Source organism: Saccopteryx leptura, chromosome 1 (genome assembly GCF_036850995.1).
Source record: "Saccopteryx leptura isolate mSacLep1 chromosome 1, mSacLep1_pri_phased_curated, whole genome shotgun sequence".
Classification (NCBI taxonomy): domain Eukaryota; kingdom Metazoa; phylum Chordata; class Mammalia; order Chiroptera; family Emballonuridae; genus Saccopteryx; species Saccopteryx leptura.
The window spans coordinates 159669891-159693125 of record NC_089503.1 but is presented as its reverse complement, the minus strand read 5'-3'; the positions used below and the strand labels follow the sequence as shown (position 1 = coordinate 159693125).

At 39.0% G+C, this 23235-nt stretch overlaps 1 protein-coding gene across 2 annotated transcripts in view; it reads right to left on the bottom strand.

The window, feature by feature from the left end:
* Window positions 1–23235, bottom strand: part of LIFR (LIF receptor subunit alpha) — a 74138-nt gene that overhangs the window by 27043 nt on the left and 23860 nt on the right. For both annotated transcript variants that reach the window (XM_066378817.1, XM_066378809.1), the window contains 8 exons: window positions 20270–20409; window positions 14445–14614; window positions 10861–11035; window positions 9713–9967; window positions 5353–5482; window positions 4757–4926; window positions 2887–3032; window positions 1370–1532 (listed from right to left, as the gene is read on the bottom strand). In XM_066378817.1, coding sequence (XP_066234914.1) covers window positions 1370–1532; window positions 2887–3032; window positions 4757–4926; window positions 5353–5482; window positions 9713–9967; window positions 10861–11035; window positions 14445–14614; window positions 20270–20409 — 1349 coding nt within the window. The remainder of the gene's footprint in view (window positions 1–1369; window positions 1533–2886; window positions 3033–4756; window positions 4927–5352; window positions 5483–9712; window positions 9968–10860; window positions 11036–14444; window positions 14615–20269; window positions 20410–23235) is intronic.

The window sequence follows — 23235 nt, the reverse complement described above, 5'->3', positions numbered from 1 at the left end:
GTGCAACATCTCGAGGCAGACCCTCCAGCCCGAACAAGCCGGCAGCTACTGCCCACGTGGTGACTGGCTTCATGACATACTCTAGGCCAGAGCTACTCAGCTAAGCTGCTTCTGAGTTTCTGACCATAGATACTGACATAATACATTGTTGCTGTTTTAAGGCACTGAGTTTTGGGGTAATTGGTCTTGTAGCAAGAGATAACTAATATATTCATTTTCTGGACTCATGCCTACGATTCATTTCTGATGATCTAAATATTTCTTACACATATTGCAAAGCTTCTCTCCTCTCTCCAGTCTTCATGTGGAGAGACAAAATCTGGATGAACATTCATTACTTTTTGTTTTACTGTTTGTTAAACTTGGGGGAAGAAGTTCTGTCTTCCCCAGGCTGTTCCGTATAAGTAAAGAATCTGCTATCTTTTGATGAATAATTCCTAAAAATCACACCTATTTCTACTTTCTGTTTTAAAGCTGACATCTGACTAATCAAGGATAGAATCTTATTCTGTCTTTGGGAATTATACTAGGAAAACCAGTTACCTGATTCTATTGCTATTCTGATCCAGATGTACTTTAGAAACCAAAGTTCAAGACCTCAGCCCCATCCATTTCTCAGGCTTCGGTCAAAAATAAAAATTCTCACAAATTCTCTTTATTAGTAATTGTTTCTAATGAAAAGGCAATCTAAATAGATGATGAAAAGTCCAGGACAGTCCCTGGCCAGTTGGCTCAGAGGTAGAGTATCAACTGGTTTGTGGAAGTCCTGGGTTCAATTCCTGGTCAGGGCACACAGAAGGGACCATCTGCTTCTCCACTCTTCCCCCTCACTCTTTTTTATCTCTCTTCCCCGCCCTCAGCCATGGCTTGACTGGTTAGAGAACATCAGCCCTGGGCACTGAGGATGGCTCCATGGAGCCTCCACCTCAGGTGCTAAAAATAGCTCAGCTGCGAGCATGGCCCCAGACGGGCAGAGCATTGGCCCCAGACAGAGGTTGCCGAATGGATCCCAATCAGGACACATGTGGGAGTCTATTTCCCCTCCTCTCAAAAAAAGAAAGAAAATAAAAAGAAAATTCCAGGACAAGGAAGAAAGAGTGTGAGAAAAATCAGCCCCTGGTTTTCCTGGGGTCCCAGTCTGGCTTCCTACGCCATCACCTTACTATAGACATGATCATACTGTGGGGTGGGTAGCCTAGGCCTTCCACACAACACAAGCCAAGCACTGTCCCGTCACAAAACTTCAAAAACACCATCTAAATAATGGTGTAGATATTATATGATTACATAATTTAGTGATCTTTAAAAATAGTTGTAGAATTTCAGGAATCACAGTAATAATTAACCATGAATCATTTAGTTAACTTACTGGCTTCTGTGGTTACATATTGTTTTTCATTGCTCCATCTGCTCCATTTCCAGAAAGTTTTACTAGAACAACGAATCCGAAAAGTATACACAGTATATGGATTTAACTTGTCCACAACAGTGAGATAATTTGAATTTTGTACTCCTTTGATTGTGACATTCCGCTATCAGAAAAAAAAATGAATAGGTGCATATGTGTGTATGAATACACACACACACACACACACACACACACACACATACTTTTTTAAAATAAGAAAGCCTCCCAAATATGTAACATAAATTGACTCAAGGTCCACATAAGTTTACCTCTGTAATCAAAAATACTTCATTCCCTATAATATTTTAAGTCTTTTAAAAAATAATTTTACTGATTTGAGAGAGAAAGAAACACTGATTTGTTTTTCTACTTATTTACAAATTCAATGGTTGATTCCTGTATGTGTCCTGACTAGAGATCAAACCCACAACCTTGGCATATCGGGACAATGCTCTAACCAACTGAGCTAACCAGCTGGACTATAATATTTTAATTCTTATATAAATGCCAAACCAGTGAAATTATTCCCTGCAATAGCAATAAACAAAACTGAGGTGTCTTTTTAATCCAAATATTGAATCTAATAATAGTGGTCAATTAAATTATGCAAAGAGGAGAATATAATTGTAGTAATAAGTCAATGGCTAATGGTGACCTTGAGAATTACATGTATTATTTGGATGGTATCTGGAAGCTTACTGAAGGCAAGCTTCATCTCAGACCTGCTTTTTTTACATGGCTCTTTTTACAGTACGTCTAGTGTGATGCATAATGTAGGCAAGTCAATAAACATTTAAACTCAATAAAATTAAAATTAAGTAATTCAAAACAAATTAGAGGATCTGCATACATCAGGAAAAGCCTCTGAGCTCCCGATTACCCATTACAAAGGAGCCTGTGGAGTTACATTTTCCAGTGTGACTGATATTGTAGAAATCATTAGTAAGTTTCCAAATGAACATTTAAGTATGATTATCATTTATTTTGGACTTACCACAAATTACAAGATGGTGCAGTATAAAAGTCAACCTAAGTATTGAAAATGTATTAAAAAGTCATGTTTTGCCTTATAATAACCAATTATAACCTGCTACTGTGGCTGCACTTAGCAGTTTTAAAAATCACATTTTCTCTTTGCTGCCAATTAGTCCATTATCTAATGTGAAAGGTTACAGCAAAAACTACTCATTGATTCACAAATTTCTTGAGCACCAGCTACATACCAGGTACTACACTAGACCTGGAAACAATGTGAGTAGGACAAGTCAAACTTACGTTCTGCAATATCCAGTACTATAACTGTTTTCAAGTGCTAAATATAATGTTATTATATTCGTATATAATATCTTGGTTCTTAGTAAATCTCTTATAATAATGAGAGCTTATGCATATAAAATTTACTTATTTACTTAGCTATTTTTGAAAACTAAATATTTTATCCAAAATAACCTCTAAGGGAGTTTCTAGAAGAATCTTACCAATTCTTGCACTGAGTTAGCTTTGTTAATTTCAACTTGACACAACAGTTTGATCTTGGTAAAGCTGCCTGGTAAATGCCAGGAAAGTATAACAGCTGTGGAATTAACATCCTTCATTTTAACTGAAGAAGGAGCACGAGGATGAACTGCAAATATAATTTTTAAAGATTAATTACTTTAAAAGATATTTCCTAATATGACAAATGGGACTCAAGGGAAATAAAAATAGGAGAGGTACTGTAAGTGCTGAGCAACATTCTGCTCAGTATTTGTGGAATACACAAGCCTCACTTCACTGCTGACAACAGGCCAACATTGTTCAAGAACCAATCCTGCTAAAGGTTCCTCCACTGCTGTCAAGTATACGGAAAGGTAGTTAGAGTACAGTCTCTACATGTAAGGAACCTCTGATTTACTTTGGGATTGACAAACAGAAGGTAAATCAGCAAGAGCACAGAAGCTAAGTTCTAAATATGGGGCACACATATTAAGAGCTATAGGTAGGTATTTAGAGAGACAGGGTAAAAAGAATCCTATAGTGAAGATGTAAGATGAGCTTTGAAAGAAGAATCAGACTAATGTTGGCAAAACGAATGCAGGACAGCATTTCAGGTTGAGGTCTTGGCACAGTGAAGCTAAAAGCACATGATACCCGTGACAACGCATACACCTATCTGAGTAGTGGGAAAGAACCACATAGTAAATAGGGTTGAAATAGCAGAGGGCAGACAAATGCATATAAACATTACCACACAAGTATAAAATGTAGCCATTTTGTCCTCACATAAAATAGGAAATGACAATGATGGGGAGAAATAATTGATAAAAGTGATTCCTAGTTGACAAAGAGGACAGCAGTGTCATCTGCTCATCGCTTGCCAGGCTGTAGCAGAGTGCGTCTGGGTTAAGCCTTGTCCCCTCAACTGAATCTCCTGGGAGGCAGAGCCTGGCACGGAGCTGATGCACATGGAATGCCCACAGCAATGACTGCCAAGTGATGGACCATATTTTATTTCTATTTTGAGCTATACATCAATAGGATTGGTAACAACTAGTAAATCATCAGCAATAAAAAGGACTGAACTATTTACTGATAATTCACAATAACTTGGATGGGTCTCAGAGGTATTACCCTTAGTTTAAAAAAATGTCAACCTCCAAAGGTTATATACTATGTGATTTCATTTATGGAATATTTTCAAGCTGACAAAACAATAGGGCTGTTGCCTGGGGACGAGGATGTGACAGTGTGAGTGTGGGATGGAGCCGTGACAGAAGTTATGCAGCTGGACTGTGTTGGTTCCATGAATCTATACATACATAAATCTGATTGCAGAGAGCTACACGCATACACGTATACACAACACACACACACACAACTGAATGCACACAAAAACTGGTGAAAGTTGAGCAAGGTCAGTAGTGTGGTTCATGGTACTGTAACCAGATCAATTGCCTAGCCTGGATATCGTACTACAGTGACATAAGCTGTCACCATTGGGGAAAGCCTGGTGAAGGGACCATGGGGTTCTAATTCATTATTTTTCATAACCACCTATAATTATTTCAAAGTAAAAAGGCTTTAAAAAGTGGGCAAAATTTTTTTTAGAAGTTAAAAACTACTAAGTAAAAAGCCACAGATGGTCTCTATGTAAATAAAATGACCAATGCAAAATTTTATCTGGATTCAAGAAAATGGTGACTTGAAATTACGTATTTTAAAGCTTTTAAAATAAAATTTACAAGGTTCATATTAGCAATGGCAAAGAAAATAATCATAAAAAGTAATCCCTAGATGCACTTGTCATTAATCTCCATACATGTCACTTCTAAAGTCATTTTGAAGACACTGGTTTAAATAGCGGCTTACCTTTCTCAGTCACGTTAACCAAAATCGTGGATTCTGTCTGACCCAGGTGATTGCGAGCATACAAAGTAAAGTTGTATACTTCTTCATCTGGAAGTATTTGAAAGTATAACTGATAGGTTTCATTTATGGGAGCTTCAACTCTTTTAAATTCAATATATTTTCCTGAAAAACTGTGAATAAGAACATTAAAATAACGTCAAAATGGCAAGAGGTAAATAGTGCAGGGAAAAAAATGAATGGGTAAATTTCTAATTAATGTTTTTGAAGTGTATAGAGGTACTACATACTCAGGGAAGAAAATGTATAGGACCCAGTAAACAGAAGAAAATAATCAGCCATAAGCTCACTACCAGGAGAGTCTCTGTTCATATTTGAGGGCTGCTCATTCTAGGCTTTGTCAAAAAGGAGACAAATCGAGTCTATATGCATTACTTGCAATATCGATAGTATATCCTATTTTATACCACGTATTTGGTCTTCTATCTTGCTCATAACATAAAAGAGATAGAGCATTTCCCTGTATCATGTATCATGTACCATCCTTCTAACAGGCTTCTTGCTGCCGAAGTCCAGTACCTTTCTCTGGTGATCTTTACCTTTCAAATAAAGTGTAAGCTGTACTGCGAGGGCCCACCAATGCCGTTGGTCTTCCTGGGTCCCAAGTACATATAATCTCTTTTAAATCATATGTCTCACAATTCAGTTTTTGAGGAACATCAGGTGGATCTAAAAGAAGAAAAATGTAGTTACTTATTTAAAATATGTTCCCTGCAAATGTTTCACAAATGGTAATTATATTTTGTACAACTTCTTTAAAAATGAAATAATGTAATTTTTCACTTTAGTTTTTGAACAATAGCATGTTTTTTCAGAACTCATATTACATTAGAAATGACAAATTACAATATATTGAAGAGTGATTCTTAGCTCATTTGAAAACTCCTCAAAGCAACGTAAAGATATGGACTATCTTTTTTTTTCCTTTTGGCCTTACATACTATTTAAGTCTATCAGGTCTTTCAATGGATGGTGTGTCCAGTAAGTTAAGTCAGAAAAATCTACAGGTGACAAGTATTATTACTAATCACCTATACATATATGATTAGAAAAGAAGTACCAAGTCATATTAAGTCAATATGGCCCTGGCTAGTTGGCTCAGTAGTAGAGCGTTGGCCCAATGTGTGGTAGTCCCAGGTTTGATTCCTGGTCAGGGCACACAGGAGATGCGACCATCTGCTTCCCTATCACTTCCCCTCTCCCTTCTTTCTCTCTTTTTCTCCTCTTCCTGCAGCCATGGTTCATTTGAGCAAGTTGGTCCCAGGCTCTGAGGATGGCACCATGGCCTCCCTGGCCTCAGGCACTAAAATAGCTTGGTTGCTGAGCAACAGTGCAACAGCCCCAGATGGGCAGAACATCGCCCTATAGGCGGCTTGCTGGGTAGATCCTGGTTGAGGCGCATGTGGGCCTAAGTCATATTACAAGTTTTGAAGTTCTTATATAAGTTAACAGAACTATTATCTACAAAGTAACTCTAGATAAAATTCAGCATCTCCCTATAGTCAAAGTGATTGCCCCTCTTCTGTCATTTTGGTTCTTTTTATTATTATTTTTAATTGTATATATTGATTTTAGCGAGGGGAAATGAGAGACAGAGACAGGAACATCAATCTGTTCCTGTACATGCCCTACTCAGGGATCGAACCAGTAACATCTGTGCTTCGGGAAGATGCTCTAACCAACCAAATCATCCAGCCAGGGTTTGTTTTTGTTCTTTGTTGAAACTATTCTCTCTGGCCTTGTTCAGGCAGGACTAAAAAGGGAAAAATGTTTTTCTGAGTGTGTTAAAGTGATGAAGGAAAATTATGCAGTCTGACAGTGATTACAGAAGTTGAAATTTCTGTGATATATTTCACCAAGCATATATAAAAAAAACAGTATTTCCTATGGTGACATTTAAACCCTTTGAGTAGTATGAATGTTCATGTACATCCTCATGCCTCTTGACCAACCAGAGTACTATCATACATGTGTAAGGCAACATTAAAAAAAAGCACATGTATGTTCTTCTTGTTTCCATAAATTGGTTATCAAACAAACACGATTTTAAGTTAATAAAACTGTCACTGGAACTAATTTCATTTTTTTAAAAAAAACTCACTCCTGGGGGTCAGCAAGCATGAAAAAAACTCACTACTCAAAAGGGTTAAACAAACTGCCATACAAAGTAAGCTTTATAAAAAATAATTATCTACCTGCTGACAAATTCTGTAAAATTATTTTTTTAAAAAACCCCAAATTTTAAAACCGTGTTTAGTTTATTAACCAAGAGTTAGAAGATACACCTGCCTTCTCTGAAAATAAGAATAATGTCCTCCAGGGGATATTTTAGGCAATACCGGAAGGAGTAATATATATTTATATTACAATCTAACAGTTGGATATGATGCTAATATTGACATATTTGTTTTGAAAACTTTTAAATCTAAGACCAAACTTTCAGTCATTTTATTAAAATGACATACCTAATTTTTTTAGTATATTTAAAATGCAGATATTTTAGTATCTGGCAGATATATTAAAGTTGAAATATTTAAAGTCTAAACAACAGGAGCAAACTAGAAAGATGTGGAAGCAAAGACAGAAGGAGAAAAAATGAAAGAGTAGTATTTACAAGGTAATGTACAGATTTTCTTTTCAAAGAAGTTAACATACAAAAGAAACAAGTGAACCAGGCAAGCCAGATATAACTCAATTGTATTTCTCTATGCTAGCAATTACAGCAAATAGAAAATGTAATTTGAATATCAAAGTCATTTTTATGAAAATATTTTCAAGTGAGGAAGTATAAAATTTGACATATGATATAAATATTTACGTGCTCTAATCCTATGTCACAGTGTCTCATTTTAAAATATCTTTAAAAATAAATAAATAAATAAATAAATAAAATATCTTAAGTATCATGAAAGATTAACATTCAGGTCAATATTTAATGTTGAAATGTCGCTATCAATAAAAATAAGTCATCTGAATGATTACTGAACAAATAATGTTCATTAAAGATCTATATTGCATATGACTTAAGTTAGCTTATGCATGAACACCAACAGGTATTGGCAAATAACTATTCTTCTGTCTGCTATATAATAAATTTATTTTATAAAATTACTGGGGAGAAGAAAAAACCATTATTATTGGAACAAACACACACCTAGGAGTAAATTTACTAAAAAATATAGAACACCTCATATCACCAAGATTACTGAAAGAAGACCTACCTACATGGAGGAATGTACCACGCCCTTGGTTTGGGTGACTCAATATTGTAAGAAAGAAAATTTTCCTAAGTTGATAGATTTAATATAATGCAAATTAGAATCCTGGCAGGTTTTGATTATGAATATATGTGACTAGGGGGAAGATGACAAGCTGATTCGAAATTTTGAAGTCTTTTCTACAAATTGTGGGTTAACAAAATCCCCACAGGAGAAAAGAAAATAAATGAATCTTGAACCCTGACTCACACCATAAACTGCTCTGCTTGTAAGTTTCTAAAGAGCTCCCTGAGGAGGGAAACTCAACAGCTGTTTCTGAATTCACATAGATTGAGCAATATTTCAACTTACAAATATTACAAATAAAGATTAAATTAGGAAATAAATGGGTTTGTTCTAGAATTACAAGAAAAGAGTAGAACACTGTTTGAAATAACACCCGTGGATGTTCTCATCTTTTAAGTTTTGAGGGGTTTTTTCATGCTTTTAAGTGGACATCTCACTTTTAGGTATCACCTATCAGGCAGCTATACTCCGAAAACCACTGGATCTCAACTTAGACTGTAAGTCATTTCCTAAAATACCATTAGGAAAGAAAATTTAATTTTCTAAAATTTAAATTTGAACACAACTTCAACCTCGCTTGAATTCCACGATGCATTACTAGCGAGGCAGAGAGAGAGGGTACAGCCATCAGGCTGCGGAGAGCACCTTATCCTGGTTATTCCCCTGGGAGCAGAGCAGCAACTGAATGTAATTCCTCCTAGATGTCTGCGGAAGTGAAAGAAGAGACAGAAGGCTGCTCATCTGGAGCACAGCTGAAAATTGTAAAACAGCGTAAGACAGCGACGAAGCAATTGAAAAAAAAATCACAAAATCATTGCATTTCACACACTTCATTTCATGAGACCCTTAGACGACATGCAGAGCCTTTTAACTCAGAATGCAGGGAGACAGGCAGCACTGCTGGAGACAAAGCCATCCCTTCACCACATCGGAGGGACCCCGGGGGAGGGTCAGAGAACTGTACACGCAATATTATCTGTGCACATTCAACGCAAGGCACCCAGGTCGGGCAGCTTCTGGATTGCAGTGGAGTTTCAGAGGTATAGGCGGGGACTTGTCAATAAAGAGCGCCTTGCACTTTTGGACACAGTACACACAACGCAGTGACAAAGAGTCTTCTCACCCATGTCCTCCACTACCTTCTTCCCAGATATTCTTCATTTTAAAGCTGGAGAAGCATATATTATGTTAAAGATTTTTGTGCAAAATCATCAGGTTTTTTTTTTAATTCAGGTATTTATTTTAAAAAGGTATGCTATAATTAGGTGGGAAATTATATGGAATAATTCCTAAACAATGTCGGATTCAAAAATGTTCTAAACTACGCTTCACTCAACAAAGTTGTTGACTAAAAGTTGAAACTAAAAGTGGGCAGCTGAATGTTTCAAATATTTTTTACAAAACCTACAAACTATACAGACACAAATTTATAGAAAACAAGCTTAGGCCTCACCTTTAACAAAGTAAAAGTCCTGGTGTCTTATATATCATTTATATTAAAGAACCTAAAAAAAAAAAGAAATAAAATCCCCTCCGCCCCCCCCCCCCCAAAAAAAAAAACATTACGGCTTTCAGAGAGTGTAGGAACCATTTTTAAAAAAATTTTCATACTTACATCCTGCAAAAACAACTGTTCCATAAATGTTTTCCTTTGTTGGGAAGACCACATTTGTTCCACTGTTTTCAGAAACAGAAATATTATGAATCTTGATTGCAACATTTTTCCCATCCAGATAAATAAGGGGGCATTTTGTACTGCCGACATGTGCTGATGACACTGTTTCTTGGGTCACGCAACAAATTGTTATATCTGAGCCCACAAGTACCACTTTGTCTTGAGGAAAAACCTTACTCTGAGAATCAGCAGACCCTAGGAAGATCAAAAGGAATTACAAATACTTTAGAAGTCTTTTACCATAAAATAGCCCAGTGTATACAAAACATACTTTGGGTGCTTTGTAATAATGGTGGCCCAAAGATAAGGTATGTCCCAGGTTTCAAAGGACCTAGACATATTTTTTGTATAAAAAGTAAGTGTGTGTGTTTCACTTATTTATGGGGGTGTGCTGGTGGGGGAGTGGAGGGGATTGTAGGTCAATGTCTAAGGTTACAGGTTAATGTCTAAGAAGTTCTAAAAGTTTGATAAGGTGTTTATATCCAACTGCGAAAAATCAACACCAAGTAAGTCACTCATTACATAATTCCATCCCTCTGAATGAGTCTATGTACTACTGAGGGTAGACCTACTTTCTATCAGCCCAACTATGTTTGTGTACTCCACATCCTAAAAGGCACTTTTTCTTTAATCCCATCTCTCTGCAGCTCAAAGCCACACCTTTGGTTTTATTCTCCTCTTTAGGCCATTTTTTAAATTGCTTCTACTCTCCTTTCTAACTCTTGACTCTTCCCCAGACTGCAATCTGGCTTCTACGCCAGCCATTCTATTGAAGTGGCTGGCTGAATGAACTGCTCAATCCAAGGGCCACTTCTGAGTCACCATTCCCTTGGGTTCCCCCCTGTCCCCTCCTGGGCTATCCTTCATTCCCTTATGGCTGGTTGCTTTGCTGGTCTCTTTTTTCCACCCTCCCCTTAGACATACAAGCTTCTAAGGGATGGGTCCTTGGTCTCTATCCCCCTCTCCCTGAGTTATGGCCTCATGCAGACAAATAGGGACAGAGAACTGAAAGCTTCAACTGTCTCTTACCCTGAAGCAAGGTCAACCTCACTCACTTGAAACAAGACATTCTTTAAATATAAGCTTACAAGAAATGTTCTTCAGGGGGCTCCAGTCACTCCACTCTTTGCGACCAGAGAAATGAGGATCATCGATATAGCATCGAAGTCCCACAGAGTGAGTGGTGCACTCCAAGGGCATGTCTGAGGCCCAACTCCAGTGATGAACTGTGTCTTTGCCATTCAGAGTTGTGGCATAAGTCATCTACAAAGTGAGCACAAACACAAAGTTACATTTCCTAGTAGTGGCATGGGCTGCTTTCCTTCACGATTAAAAAACACAGACTATCAGTTTCCTATAAGGCACAATAGAAGAGCTATAGTAAAAATAATTATGATTCATTTATGTTTACTGCTTCAGCTTCAGGCCTTACACATTATTATACAAAATGATGATATTCTAAAACATTCAATACAGTTCACAAGAAAACAGACAATTGCTTAAAATGATCTCCATTTTTCATGGAGAAGAAAGAATTAATGGATTTGTAGCTCCAAGACTTGAAGTCAAAGAGAGAAACATCATTTTAAAAAAAAGTAATTATTGATTTATACTGGATTTGTTTTTTGTGTTTTATATTTAAATTTTTATTTTTAAATATGCAATTCATGATATAAAATATTAATTTGTTATGAAAACTGACAAGATTTAAACCAAATATTGAAGACCTACTAAAAGAGACAACAGACTAAATAAAAGTATTTCCTCTTCTCTTACTTCCTGAAATCTCTTTTAAAACCAGAGTACTCAGATTTTTCTAAGGTGTAAAATACACAAGAGCAAAAACGGAAGACACGCCGCTGATAAAACCTGGGATGCTAGAGGGTGGATGATCAATGGTAACTGACTCAGAAGACCTGAGAAAGCCGAATCTCAAGCCTCCAATGGAAAAGCCCGAAACAACCTGCCTTCTACCATACAAATGCCAAAGGGCTCAGAAAGTGGCCACACCAGGTTCCCCTGGAAATGCACTGTGAAGGTGAGGTGCAAAACAGGAAGATTGCTTAAAAGTTGTTTGAAGAGATGTTAGACACCCAGATCGCCTCTCACATTCTCTGCTACCAAAGGACTACTACCCTTCTCCACCTTGGCAGAGGGATGGAGCTTAATGCTCTGGAAAAGTAAAACAGACTCCTCTGGATTGAAGAGTCTCAGGAGGAGTTGAAAGTGTGGAATAATGCAACAAAAAGAGTGGGACTGCTAAGCAATACATTCTGAAGGTTGGGATCAGACTCCTGCCTTCTTCCCCTATTCAGCTACCAGAACAGTGATGGCCAAGTTCATATTCACCAGGTAAGAGTCTAAACAGACTTTTCTGTTTATATGAACAGGTCAAGATAAAGAACTAAAATAATTAAGATTTTGCCTAAAATAATAATATTAATAATTAGTCTATCCCAATTACCTATAATGAGCCCCAGACAATAAGCCTCATCTAGGCAAAAAGAAAGTCCAATTATATTTTTCTTATTTTTTAAGAGTCACTCACTTAAAATGAGCAGCAACCAAGATGACCAGAAAAGAAGAAAAAGTTCTAATATAAAAGATCAAAATAAAGAAAAAAGCAACTTGAAGAAAGGTATTTCAGAGAAAGAAAAACAATTAAGTCACTGATACCCTCAGAGATTAGAAAGAGATGCTGTAAAAACAGGATACATTATTTTTAAAAGAACAGAGAACTAAAAAGGGATATCTTATAAATTAAAAATATATTAACAGAAATTCAATAGCAGGACTATAAAACAAAGCTTAGGAAAAATTGCTCAGAAAATAGAGCAAAATGCAGATGCAAAGCAGCAATGATAAGATAATTAGAGGAGCAGGAAGAAGGTCCAATTTTTAAAAGAACATCAATTCTAAAAAAGAAAGAGAAAATCAAAGACAGAAAACAAAAAAATTTCCCAAGCAGAGTGACTTGTTTTTTCAGACTGAAAGGGGCATAAAAGGAGTGTACAACAAAATAGATCCATACGAAAAAGTGAACAATATCTTCAAAACCTTGAGATAATTTAGAATTCTATACCCAGCTAAACTAGCAAGCATGAGTGAATGCAGAATAAAGACATTTCCAGGAATGTCATGACTCAGTGTATTCATCAAGCAGCATTTTACATTCCCACCAGAAGTGTGTAAAAGTTACAATTTTTCTGCATCTTCTTAATAGTGAAATCAACAGTCATTTTAATGCTGTTGGCAACTAATTTAAATTTAAAATATATCTGCAAGCTACCATTAAAAATAGCAGAGAGTATAATAAATATTAAGTAACTACTAAAATATATGCTTTTAACAAAATGAAGAAATAAAAGACAGAGAATACAGGGAAGAGAGGCTCCATTAAAAGAAAAGGTAAAAGGAATGGCCTGAACAATCTTAGAGACTCCTTAGACCACAGCTTCCTAATGAATGTGCCTCAAGACTTGAGGCTTATATTCAAAGAGTTATGGGAATACTGAGGTTTGAATCTGCAAACCAAGGTTGACTGGTAGGAGTTAAGGCCACTGGAGCTCCTTAGGCACTTCTGGCCCAAAGAATCCTCAACTATTCACCACACTCTGTGCTACACAAATATTGTCAGTATCTTTGTGAGCCCTTACATAAAAAGGGTTGGGAAGTAAGCCCTCAGAGAGATTTATCCACAAATATCGTTTAATTGATAAAATACTAGTTTGGTTGAACATTCTGAGAGAAGATTTGCATAATATGGAGAGAATTTAGGATTGAATTAATGAGGCAGATAAATAAAACTAAAAATACAATATAATTCAAGAAATTGTACTAAAAAGTAATAAAGAGAAAGAAGGAAGGAGGGGGGAGGGAGGGAGGGAGGGAGGGAAGGACAGAAAGAGAGGGAATAGTATACACTACTTGGTTGAGATATAATTAGTGTTTATCTAACCATAATACAAACAATAATACTGGCCTACCAAAAATTATAACAAAAATATTGGAAAAAGACAGAAAATGTGTGTGTTTGGGGGGCAACTAGGTACATTCCAAATCCGTTAAGGAAGAAACAAGTAAAAGGATAAAAAGGGGAATTACCAGCTATCACAACTCTTCACTATTTCTCCATTCCTTAGATTAAGAGCAAACTACAGACAAATCATAAGGAAACCATTTAAAATTAGATTTTTTAAAAAAGGATGCATTACTATAATAGTATAAGACCCTTATTTCATATTAAAACATATTCAAACTTACAGATTTATACAAAATTTCTCAACAGTTACTATGGCTAAGTATGTTTTAAATCATTTCTTTTTATGTTTATACTATCAGACAAAGATAAAAATAACAGACTAAGTTATAGGTACACTTTTATTTCACTGATGCAAAAGCATGCATATGACAGATACAGGCTAGACGGGGATACACAGAGGCAATGCTTGCTGTGTTCAAGTAGAAGAATCATGTGTTATTCCTCCCTTAACTTCCTTCTTATAATGGTTGCACATTATTTTAATTTTCGTTTTTGAGTCACAGTAGTTTTAATAAACCCTGAAACAACATCTGATTTACTTCCTTAATAATCCAAAAGTTCACTGATACCACCTTAAAAATTGTTTTAAAAAGTATTATTTCTTTAATGTCATAAGAAAGAAATATATACTTTGTTCAGATTCACCACATCCATATTCTCTTTACGTAGAATTTTAATTTCCCAAGTGACATTTGAGTGACGTGGAAAAACAGAACCCTTGTCATTCCACGTCAGGTATAACGTAGAAGTTGGGAAATCGGCAGATAAATTCAGGATCTCTGGCGTGTCTGGAATGAAGGCTTAAAAAAAAGGAAACAAAAGATAAAGATTAATAAAATCGGTAATGATTTTTCATATTATAATTCCATTAGTCAATTCATCTTAAACTCTATTCCTTCCTGATCAGAAAATAAATGATTAAGAATTAAAAGCAAACTCTTGAACCCATTACTAATGAAAGAGAACAAGTATATGCATTTATTTGTATAAGAGGTTCCCAATGATTCACAGCCAAATCAGAGAAAGTTATTTATCAGCTGGCTGTCTCAAATTCATATCTCTTCTAATAGCAACTAGGTTCCCACCACACTCAGTGTCGTCTGGTGGGGACCTGCAAGCAGGCAACATCAGGGAAAAGTAGAACTTCCTCTGTACAGCTGTAGGTCGGGCCTAAAAAAATGAGGGGATTGGAAAAGCTTATCTGGGTAAAGCTCCCTGTATGCTCTCTCCACAGCCTCCCCACTCCTCTCCCAGTGTGAGAGCCCCCTGTGTTGGGGAAAGTAGCTCACACCAGGATGCCACAGGCTACACCTGGTTACAGGTATCAGGAAATAGCAGCAAGACCACACAGTAAAGACCACGCCATTGAGGAAGGAAGCTAACAGGTGACTGTGCAGATCTAAGAAGTACAGGATCTAGCAGGATCTAGAAGTCCCTCCGACAGGCTGGGTCAGCAGTGTGGTGCAGCACAGTCTGCAGGGGACTGAAAAAGAGGTAGGCAGTCAAGTCGGAGACCGCTGGAGAAAGCCAGTCTAGAACAATAAGGCTTGGATCATGACACGATCTACATTAAAGACAGGACAAAATCTGACTGGCAGTTTAAAGAAACGACTGGATCAAAGAAATGAAGGATTAATACAACAAGAAAGGCAAACACCTAAGATCACCTCAAATTTCTAGCCCAGAAAAGCAAGAAAGGCAAAAGGAAGCAGGGACCACTGTGAAGAGACGCCGGAAACCACTGTGGATGACCAAGTGTCAGGGGAAGAGGCGGTCACCAACAGAGGGATCTGCAGGAAGTGGACGCAGATTCGAGAGGAGCTTGCTGAATGCAGCCGAAGAAATGAACGTGAATGCTCAGACAGGAGAGCCCCCTTGTTGGGGGCTACAGAGAGACAGATACACCTTCTGGAGACCAGAGGCCCTAGAAAGAAGGACAGATAAGAGAAGGAAACCAGAGAAAATTCAGGATCCCTGAGACCAAAAGAAATGGGCTGGCACCTAGGCAAACAAGAGTTCACCAAAGACAGAAAAGACCAGTGGCACTGGTGAGGGGACCGTCAATATCTGAGAAAGAAGTCTGGGTGGGGGGCAGTGGACTCTGTAGCTGTGTTACGAAAAGTACAGAGGAAACGCCTCTTGAAGAATATGGACATCTCACAGGGAAAAACTGGTAAACTAACAAAAAGTATCAGAAAAAAGTAAGGTAGCCTATCTATAAGGCATGAATACGTTACTGAATTTTGCCTGCTGTAGTGGAAGACACCACAAGGTATGAGCTTGTTCTGTTCTGCAAAACTGCAGGCTTTCGGGTGTGGGAGGCAGGAAACTAGGGACTCCTTGCATGTTCCCTCCTCAAATGACAGTCAGGTGAAGGAAAGTTAAAAGAAATGCAGACATACTATCTCAAGCCTCTTATCTATCCTAGTGGCTTCCCACAAAGATCAGGGTCCAAAGAAATAAAGTCCTTGCAAGAGGGTAGTTGACTGTTCAACAACAAAGACGGCAGAGCAAACCCACATAGTACATTCATCTTGGAATCTAAAAATAACCCGACTAAATTTAACTGCCATCTGCTGACCAGGGCTCTACCACGGACTGATGTGCAACATTTAGGGCCACAAGGAAGCAGTGCATGTGTGTGGCAAAGTCGACAGCCACTCAGCTACATAAGGGTATAAGGACGGGGGGGGGGGGGGGGGGGGGGGGGGGGAGGGCACGCTCCACAGGAGAAGTGCTAAGTGGGATCTTGCTTCTTAAAACAGAGCAAATGAGGAAAAGTAGTCGTTTTAGTGCCAAGAGAGGGCAAGTTCAAGGTGCCACTGTGACCATACAGAGCAGAGGCTTCTTTCCAAGAATGTGCTCCTTTCAAATGTTTCAAGATATCAAGATGTAGTAACTCCAAAAGGATGAAACATGGGAGTATCTTACTAAGGCAACATTCATCCATTAAAATGCTTTCCTCCCTGAGAAGTCCACATAATTTACATTTTTTTTTTTTTGTATTTTTCCGAAGCCGGAAACGGGGAGAGACCGTCAGACAGACTCCCGCATGCGCCCGACCGGGATCCACTCGGCACGTCCACCAGGGGCGACGCTCTGCCCCTCCGGGGCGTCGCTCTGCCATGACCAGAGCCACTCCAGCGCCTGGGGCAGAGGCCAAGGAGCCATCCCCAGCGCCTGGGCCATCTTTGCTCCAATGGAGCCCCGGCTGCGGGAGGGGAAGAGAGAGACAGAGAGGAAAGAGGGGGTGGAGAAGCAAATGGGCGCTTCTCCTATGTGTCCTGGCTGGGAATCGAACCCGGGTCCCCCACACGCCAGGCCGACGCTCTACCGCTGAGCCAACCGGCCAGGGCCACACATAATTTACATTTTATCTAATAGCAGTGGGCTACTCTTCAAAACACAGGCATATCCACGATTTAAAGCTAAAGATGGTAATTTACATGAAAGGATTAAACACACACACATATTTTCTTCACTTCATGGTGTACTTGGGCAGTTCAACGAGCTTCATTTCTCTCCAGCTAAAATAGACACTTGAGAAGCAAGCTAAAATGTTAATTTGCTTTCTAGAAATGAGAAACTTGATTCTTTCATCTTATTTGCTTAAAGCTAGAGCATCTTTTCACACCCCTGCCCACTCCCCATTCTTTTTGCCTTAGGACAGCACAGGCTAGGAGCCCTTCTAGCTCTTTAATGCCCTCCCCCACATATTCAATCTCCCCAGACAGGTCCAACACCGCAGATCACAAGAAGCTTAGAAATTAAATGTCTCAGGAAGGCTTATTTTGGTGCCTGACCCTGTCAATTAGAAACTTATTACAGGTATGTAGATATGTTAAATATATCATTTGCTTTTTACCATGCACTTTTGCAGGCATCTTAAGATCTGGAGAAAACATAATTTCTCATACTTTTATTTTAGTGACAAATAAGCAAAGAAGGCAGACCCTCTGAGGCACAGCTGCTTCTCACTCTGTGGCTTCTCTGGCACCCAGCGGGGTCCCCAAGATTTGCTGATGCATCCACCTTCCTTTCTCCTAGTCATCTAATTCATTTTTCAATGTTCTCTTCAGTACTGAGTGGGAGTAGTAATATCTTTGTATTGGGACACTGTTAACTTAATATTTGAATTACAGTCAAGCCATTATTAAAAATGCTACCAACAAATTACATGATATACAAAAACAGCTATTAATCAAATAAGTCGGCTAGAGTTATCTCTCGATTTGCCTTCCCAGTTCTAACACTGTTGTCTTCCAGTAACTTTACAGACAGAACCCTTCTGAAGACTCACTGAGCAATCAGACAATACAAACAGGCTCTCTGACAGAGTCCTGGGAATTTTTTTTAAATTAAGTTAGATTCCTCATACCATACCACAAAATTCCAAGTGATTGAAACATTTAAATCAAGCATGAATACCAAATATTGATCTAGAAAAATAGCAAGAGATTCCATTTATATAAAAATAAAAACCTGTAGTATGAAAAATACCATAAAGTTAACATTTTAAACTTGGAAAAATATTTGTAACAAATATGACAGAATCAACAACAATAATAATTTCAGAAGAAACTGTACAAAAGATGCAAATCATTAAGAAAAAAATAAAAGTGACTGATAATTAAAAAAATAATAGTCAGAAAGGTAAAAACAACAGTGCTATAATCCTGGGGCCATCAGATTGAAACAGCAGAACTAAGATGGACAATAGCCAGTTCTGGCAAGGACATGGAAGAGCAGGTACGCTCTAAGACAAAAGCTGGTGGGAATACAAAGGGATTCAAAATTTTTGGAGGACAATCTGCAATGAATAGTAAAAGTCATAAAAAGTGGAATTTTCTTTAATGCAGTATTCCCAATTCTAGGAATTTAGCCCAAGGAAACCATCACACGAATTCAGAAACATGTATGTGCAAAAGCTGTTGATTAAAGCACTGGTTATAATATTAAAAACTGGAAATAAACAACTCAATATTAATAACCAATCACATAAGGTAATTATGGTACCTCCATTCAATGGAACACTAGGCAGCTTGTATTTGGAGAACAACTGGAAAATCTGGTCTTCTGTTAAGCAAGTTATAGACCACTATGAACCTCACTGTATATTTAGATCACAGAAGATATATATATATTTAAGTGTTTACAGTACCTCTCTGTGGGCAATGGGATTATGGATGACTAGTACAAAAGAATCTCATATACAACTATGGAGAGAAAACAAAAAACATGACTTTGTCCTCCTTACTTGAAAGATGGCTCTTAGTAGCACTTTCCCTGGACAACACTTTGGCCAGAAAATGGGGCAGCTTCTAAGTTGCTGGACATTATCCTTTCCAAATCTGTGCTTTCTCAAACACAGACCACTCCAAAGAGGCACCCTGTCCATGAAACTGGACAGATCGCCAAGTTAATTATATCTTCTTTTCTTTGCTTCAAAGTAGGTCATCCTCATAAGACTCATTATAATATTACTATCATGCTAATTCCATAAGAGTTGTCAGGAGCCAATAAACCTGCTTACCCCACTATTAAAGTTAAGACAACTGGGGCAGTGAAGGTCTCCTTGCAGAGTAAAATTTCCCTCCCTGTCCACCTGGGTTTATTGCATGTTTCCCCTTAGCCCGCAGCATATGCACTAAGACATTCAATCCATATATTGATAAAAGATGCCCACCATGAGCGAGGCACTGGGCTAGGTGCTGAGTGCAGGAAGAAAAAGTCCCTGTCTCATGGAACCTGGTCAGCACCTAATTACATGACAATTAATCAATACAATGGCGAACGCCACAAAGGAGAAATACGGAGAGCCCAAGGGGCAAGGCATGGGGTCTGACTGGGAGGAGATGGTCAGAAAAGACTTTCCGGACCAGGAGCAGCTGAGGAATTCTAACAGTGTGCAGGACTCAACCAGGCAAAGGGACTAAGAAAGAGGCATCTAACTGAAGGAAGGATCTGGAATTCAGTGACAACTTTTTTAACCGACTAGAGCAGTGATTTTCAACCATTTTCATTTCATAGTACACATTAAACTAGTTACTAAAATTCCGCGGCACACCTATATTTTTTGCCAATCTGACAAAAAAAAAAAAAAAAAGCATGTATTTTGATTCATTCACACTGAACAGATATTTTGGTGTTGAGTGTCATCTCTCTTTTTTTTTAATTTGACAATCTAAGGGAAAAGAAGTCAGTGCCCCTGACTCATGTTTTAAAAACCCTTGTGGCACAGTGGCTGTGAATGGCTGGATGAGAGGACAGCATGTCTCCCCTCGATGGCAGTCATACTCCTCAATCTACAGTACAGCTGCGGATAAGTGAAAGCATTCATGTGACAACTGAAATTCAAAACAGTGCTCAATTTCTGCCAATTATAAAGCCCAATAAAACCAACAGAGGCACTGTTCTGACTTATTTCCAAGTCCATTTTCTTCTCAAATACTTACAAACATTTTTTTCACTTAGGATGAATTTACTTATAGAACTTCCAAAGTCATGTAGAGAGTTTACTGTGATTTCATAATCACCAGCTAACAAAGGAGGGATTTTAGTACTTGTTTTCCCCACTTGGTAGCAAGAATGGGACCTGCAATAAAAAAAGTCAAATTTTAATCAGCAGATAAAATATAACAATTTCCATTAAAACTCAATTAACACAGAATGCATTGGAAAATAATCTCTTGTGTATACAACACCCTGATAGGTTATACTGTGTGGTAAGACCGACAAGAGAGAGGTTAGTGGAAAGAGCAGCAATGCGGGTGTAAGAAAAGTAACCAGACAGGATTGGAAAGCTGAGTGAGTGAGCAGAGGATTTCTTCTAGAATCAGGACTGTAGCCTGCTCTTCAGACCCCCACCTAAGTTCCCTCTGCAGCCCTGCGTCCCGCTGCACACAGCCACCTGCCCACACAGCCCTCACTTTCTACAGATACTGACACAGGAAGGAAACTGGCTACACGGTGCCCCTAAAAAATACACCGTCAACTTGTCTGCTCCTGTCTTGGCTCATGGATCACCGAACAAACCTTCCTGATCAACTTTCAAAAATGTGTCCAGTTCCCCACCAGTCTTTTCTCAGACAGAAGAGACTATTTCCTCTGAGCTTCCACGGCCCTTTGTCTCTTTATGAAACACATTTACACTCTACTTACTATTGTTTACCTATATTTTTCTCATAAAAATGTTAATTCAAGCAAAGGGACTCTCAGTGGCTCCTACAGGGGCCTGATCACATTATTCACACAGGGCTGAGGATTCAAAAGGCTCGGCTCACCTCCTCCCAACTCACATGGTGAGGCTTCTTCTGGTGCCAGCAACATAGAACTAATACAGGGAAGAGGCATGAGAACTAAGCAAACAGACACACGTGAAGCCATGGTACACTCCAAGCCTGCTACGTGCCACCAGTATGAAACTTGGCTAATCGGTCATGAGATAAGATTACTATCAATAGCTTGCTTGCACCACAAACATTTACTCATACCATAAAAGAAAAACAGACCACAGAATATGCCTTGTATAGGTTAAAGTTCATCCTAATGATTTTTTTTCCACTCTCTATTTCTCCATACCAGCCATTTTCTATAGAAACGACAACCAGATACAAGCCCAACCTTTAGGGATGGCTGGGGCCTCCCCTGCCTCATGGGCAAGAAGAGACCACTGCTCTGTCTGCGGAGTAGCCCACGCTCTGGCTCACAGCTTTGCAAATAAACCCACTTCCACTTTAACCTCTTGTATAGTTTGGATCTTGACTTCTTTTCTGTGTGGAGCAGGAATCCTCGTGGCTAGGGACTCACTCCCCCAGCCTCAGAACCACTTGAATTCTCCAAATGGTGCTATCTCAAACATTCATGTATTGTGCCCAATATTCTTCCAGCCTAGAGTGTAATTCTGTCCTTTCACTGCTGAGAAAACTGAGTATTCCTGCTCCACAACCACACTTCCTCCGAGAAGAGTCTCTGAAGTGCCCGCCACACTCCTTGGCCAGCGCTCCCTGGCCCTCACATACAGTCCCATCGTGACCTTAACTCACAGCGGTACAAGGACCTGTCCACTGTGAGCTCCCGCAGTCAGAGCTGACTTCCCCCCGGTTCGGCCTGTGCTCCTACTTACCACATTTCTGAGCTTTCCCTCTACTGGATTTGCAGTGAGAGTGCACGTCCCCGCTCCTCAAAACAAGGCACGGTGATGTGACTGTACTTGTAGAGAAATGAGTGACAGTCACACCTACCACTTCTGGTAGGAAGCTCTAAAAGCCCTCTGGGCAGTGCCCCTCCTGGCCACCACAGTCCCTGGGCCTGGAGCCCTAAGGAGAGACAGGGCATAGATGGCAGCTGACCCAAAACTACACAAACTCAACAGTAATAGCCCTTTATTTCTGCAGCAGAAAATAAAGAAATAAAAACTGAGAATTATTTCTGCAACACATCCAATCTAATCCAAACTGATCAATGACCCCAGGCTTAGAACAATGCAGTTACAGCACACTGAATGAGAGAAAAATCTGAGTGTACTTAAACACACATCTATGTTGGTGTACACCAGGAACATACAACAGCACAGCGGGCCTTGGACCTGTTGTGCTAGAGTCCTCTGGCCCTGCTGGGACCCAGGGAGAGCAGGCAAATCGTTCCAGCCAGAAGGCAGCCCAAAAGTCCCAACTCCAGACTTCCAAGTGTCCAGCCCACTCCAGCCTCACCCAAGAGGGTGAGGTGGTGCAACAGACCCGCCACTTGCCTCCTAATGTCCACTTCCGCTTTCCCTTATTAACATCAATCCAATGTTTGTCAGGGCACACTGCCATCTGGCTAGGAGGAGGCGTGGCCCAGCCTCTGCCTAAGTTCCACCAAAGAGACGTGGGCAGAGGTGTCGTGTAGGACTTCTTAGAAGTCTCCTTAAAGAAAAGCATCTCTCTTTTCCTTCCTGCTTTTTGGGATGCAGACGCGACAGCTGCTCCTCATACCTCATCTTGAATGAGGGGATCACGTGCCAAAGATGGCAGAGATCAGAACAGAGGAACCTGGGTCGCCTGTGGCCATAAACAGCCAGGGTAGCCTTGAACTCCTAATCCAGACCTTTGACATGATAGTGTGAAGCCACCATTACTGATATCTTCTGTCAGGCACACTCAGAGCTTTAGCCTGATATAGGTAAACACTGGCTTGGGATAGACCCAGGAACCTTCCCCATAGCGGATCAAAACCCACAGCACACTAGTGTCACCTACTCCTTATTCTAGAACTAAAGAATCAACGTTTTGGCCAGGAGAAAGGTTTGTTTTCATCTTGACGAAAGAGAAGTTTTAGGAAATAGAGAGCTATGATTTCAAATGTCATTTAAAAATTTACAAAACAAAATCTTTACACTCTAAAATAGAAGAGAAAGGACCTTTATTTTTAGGTTGTAGCT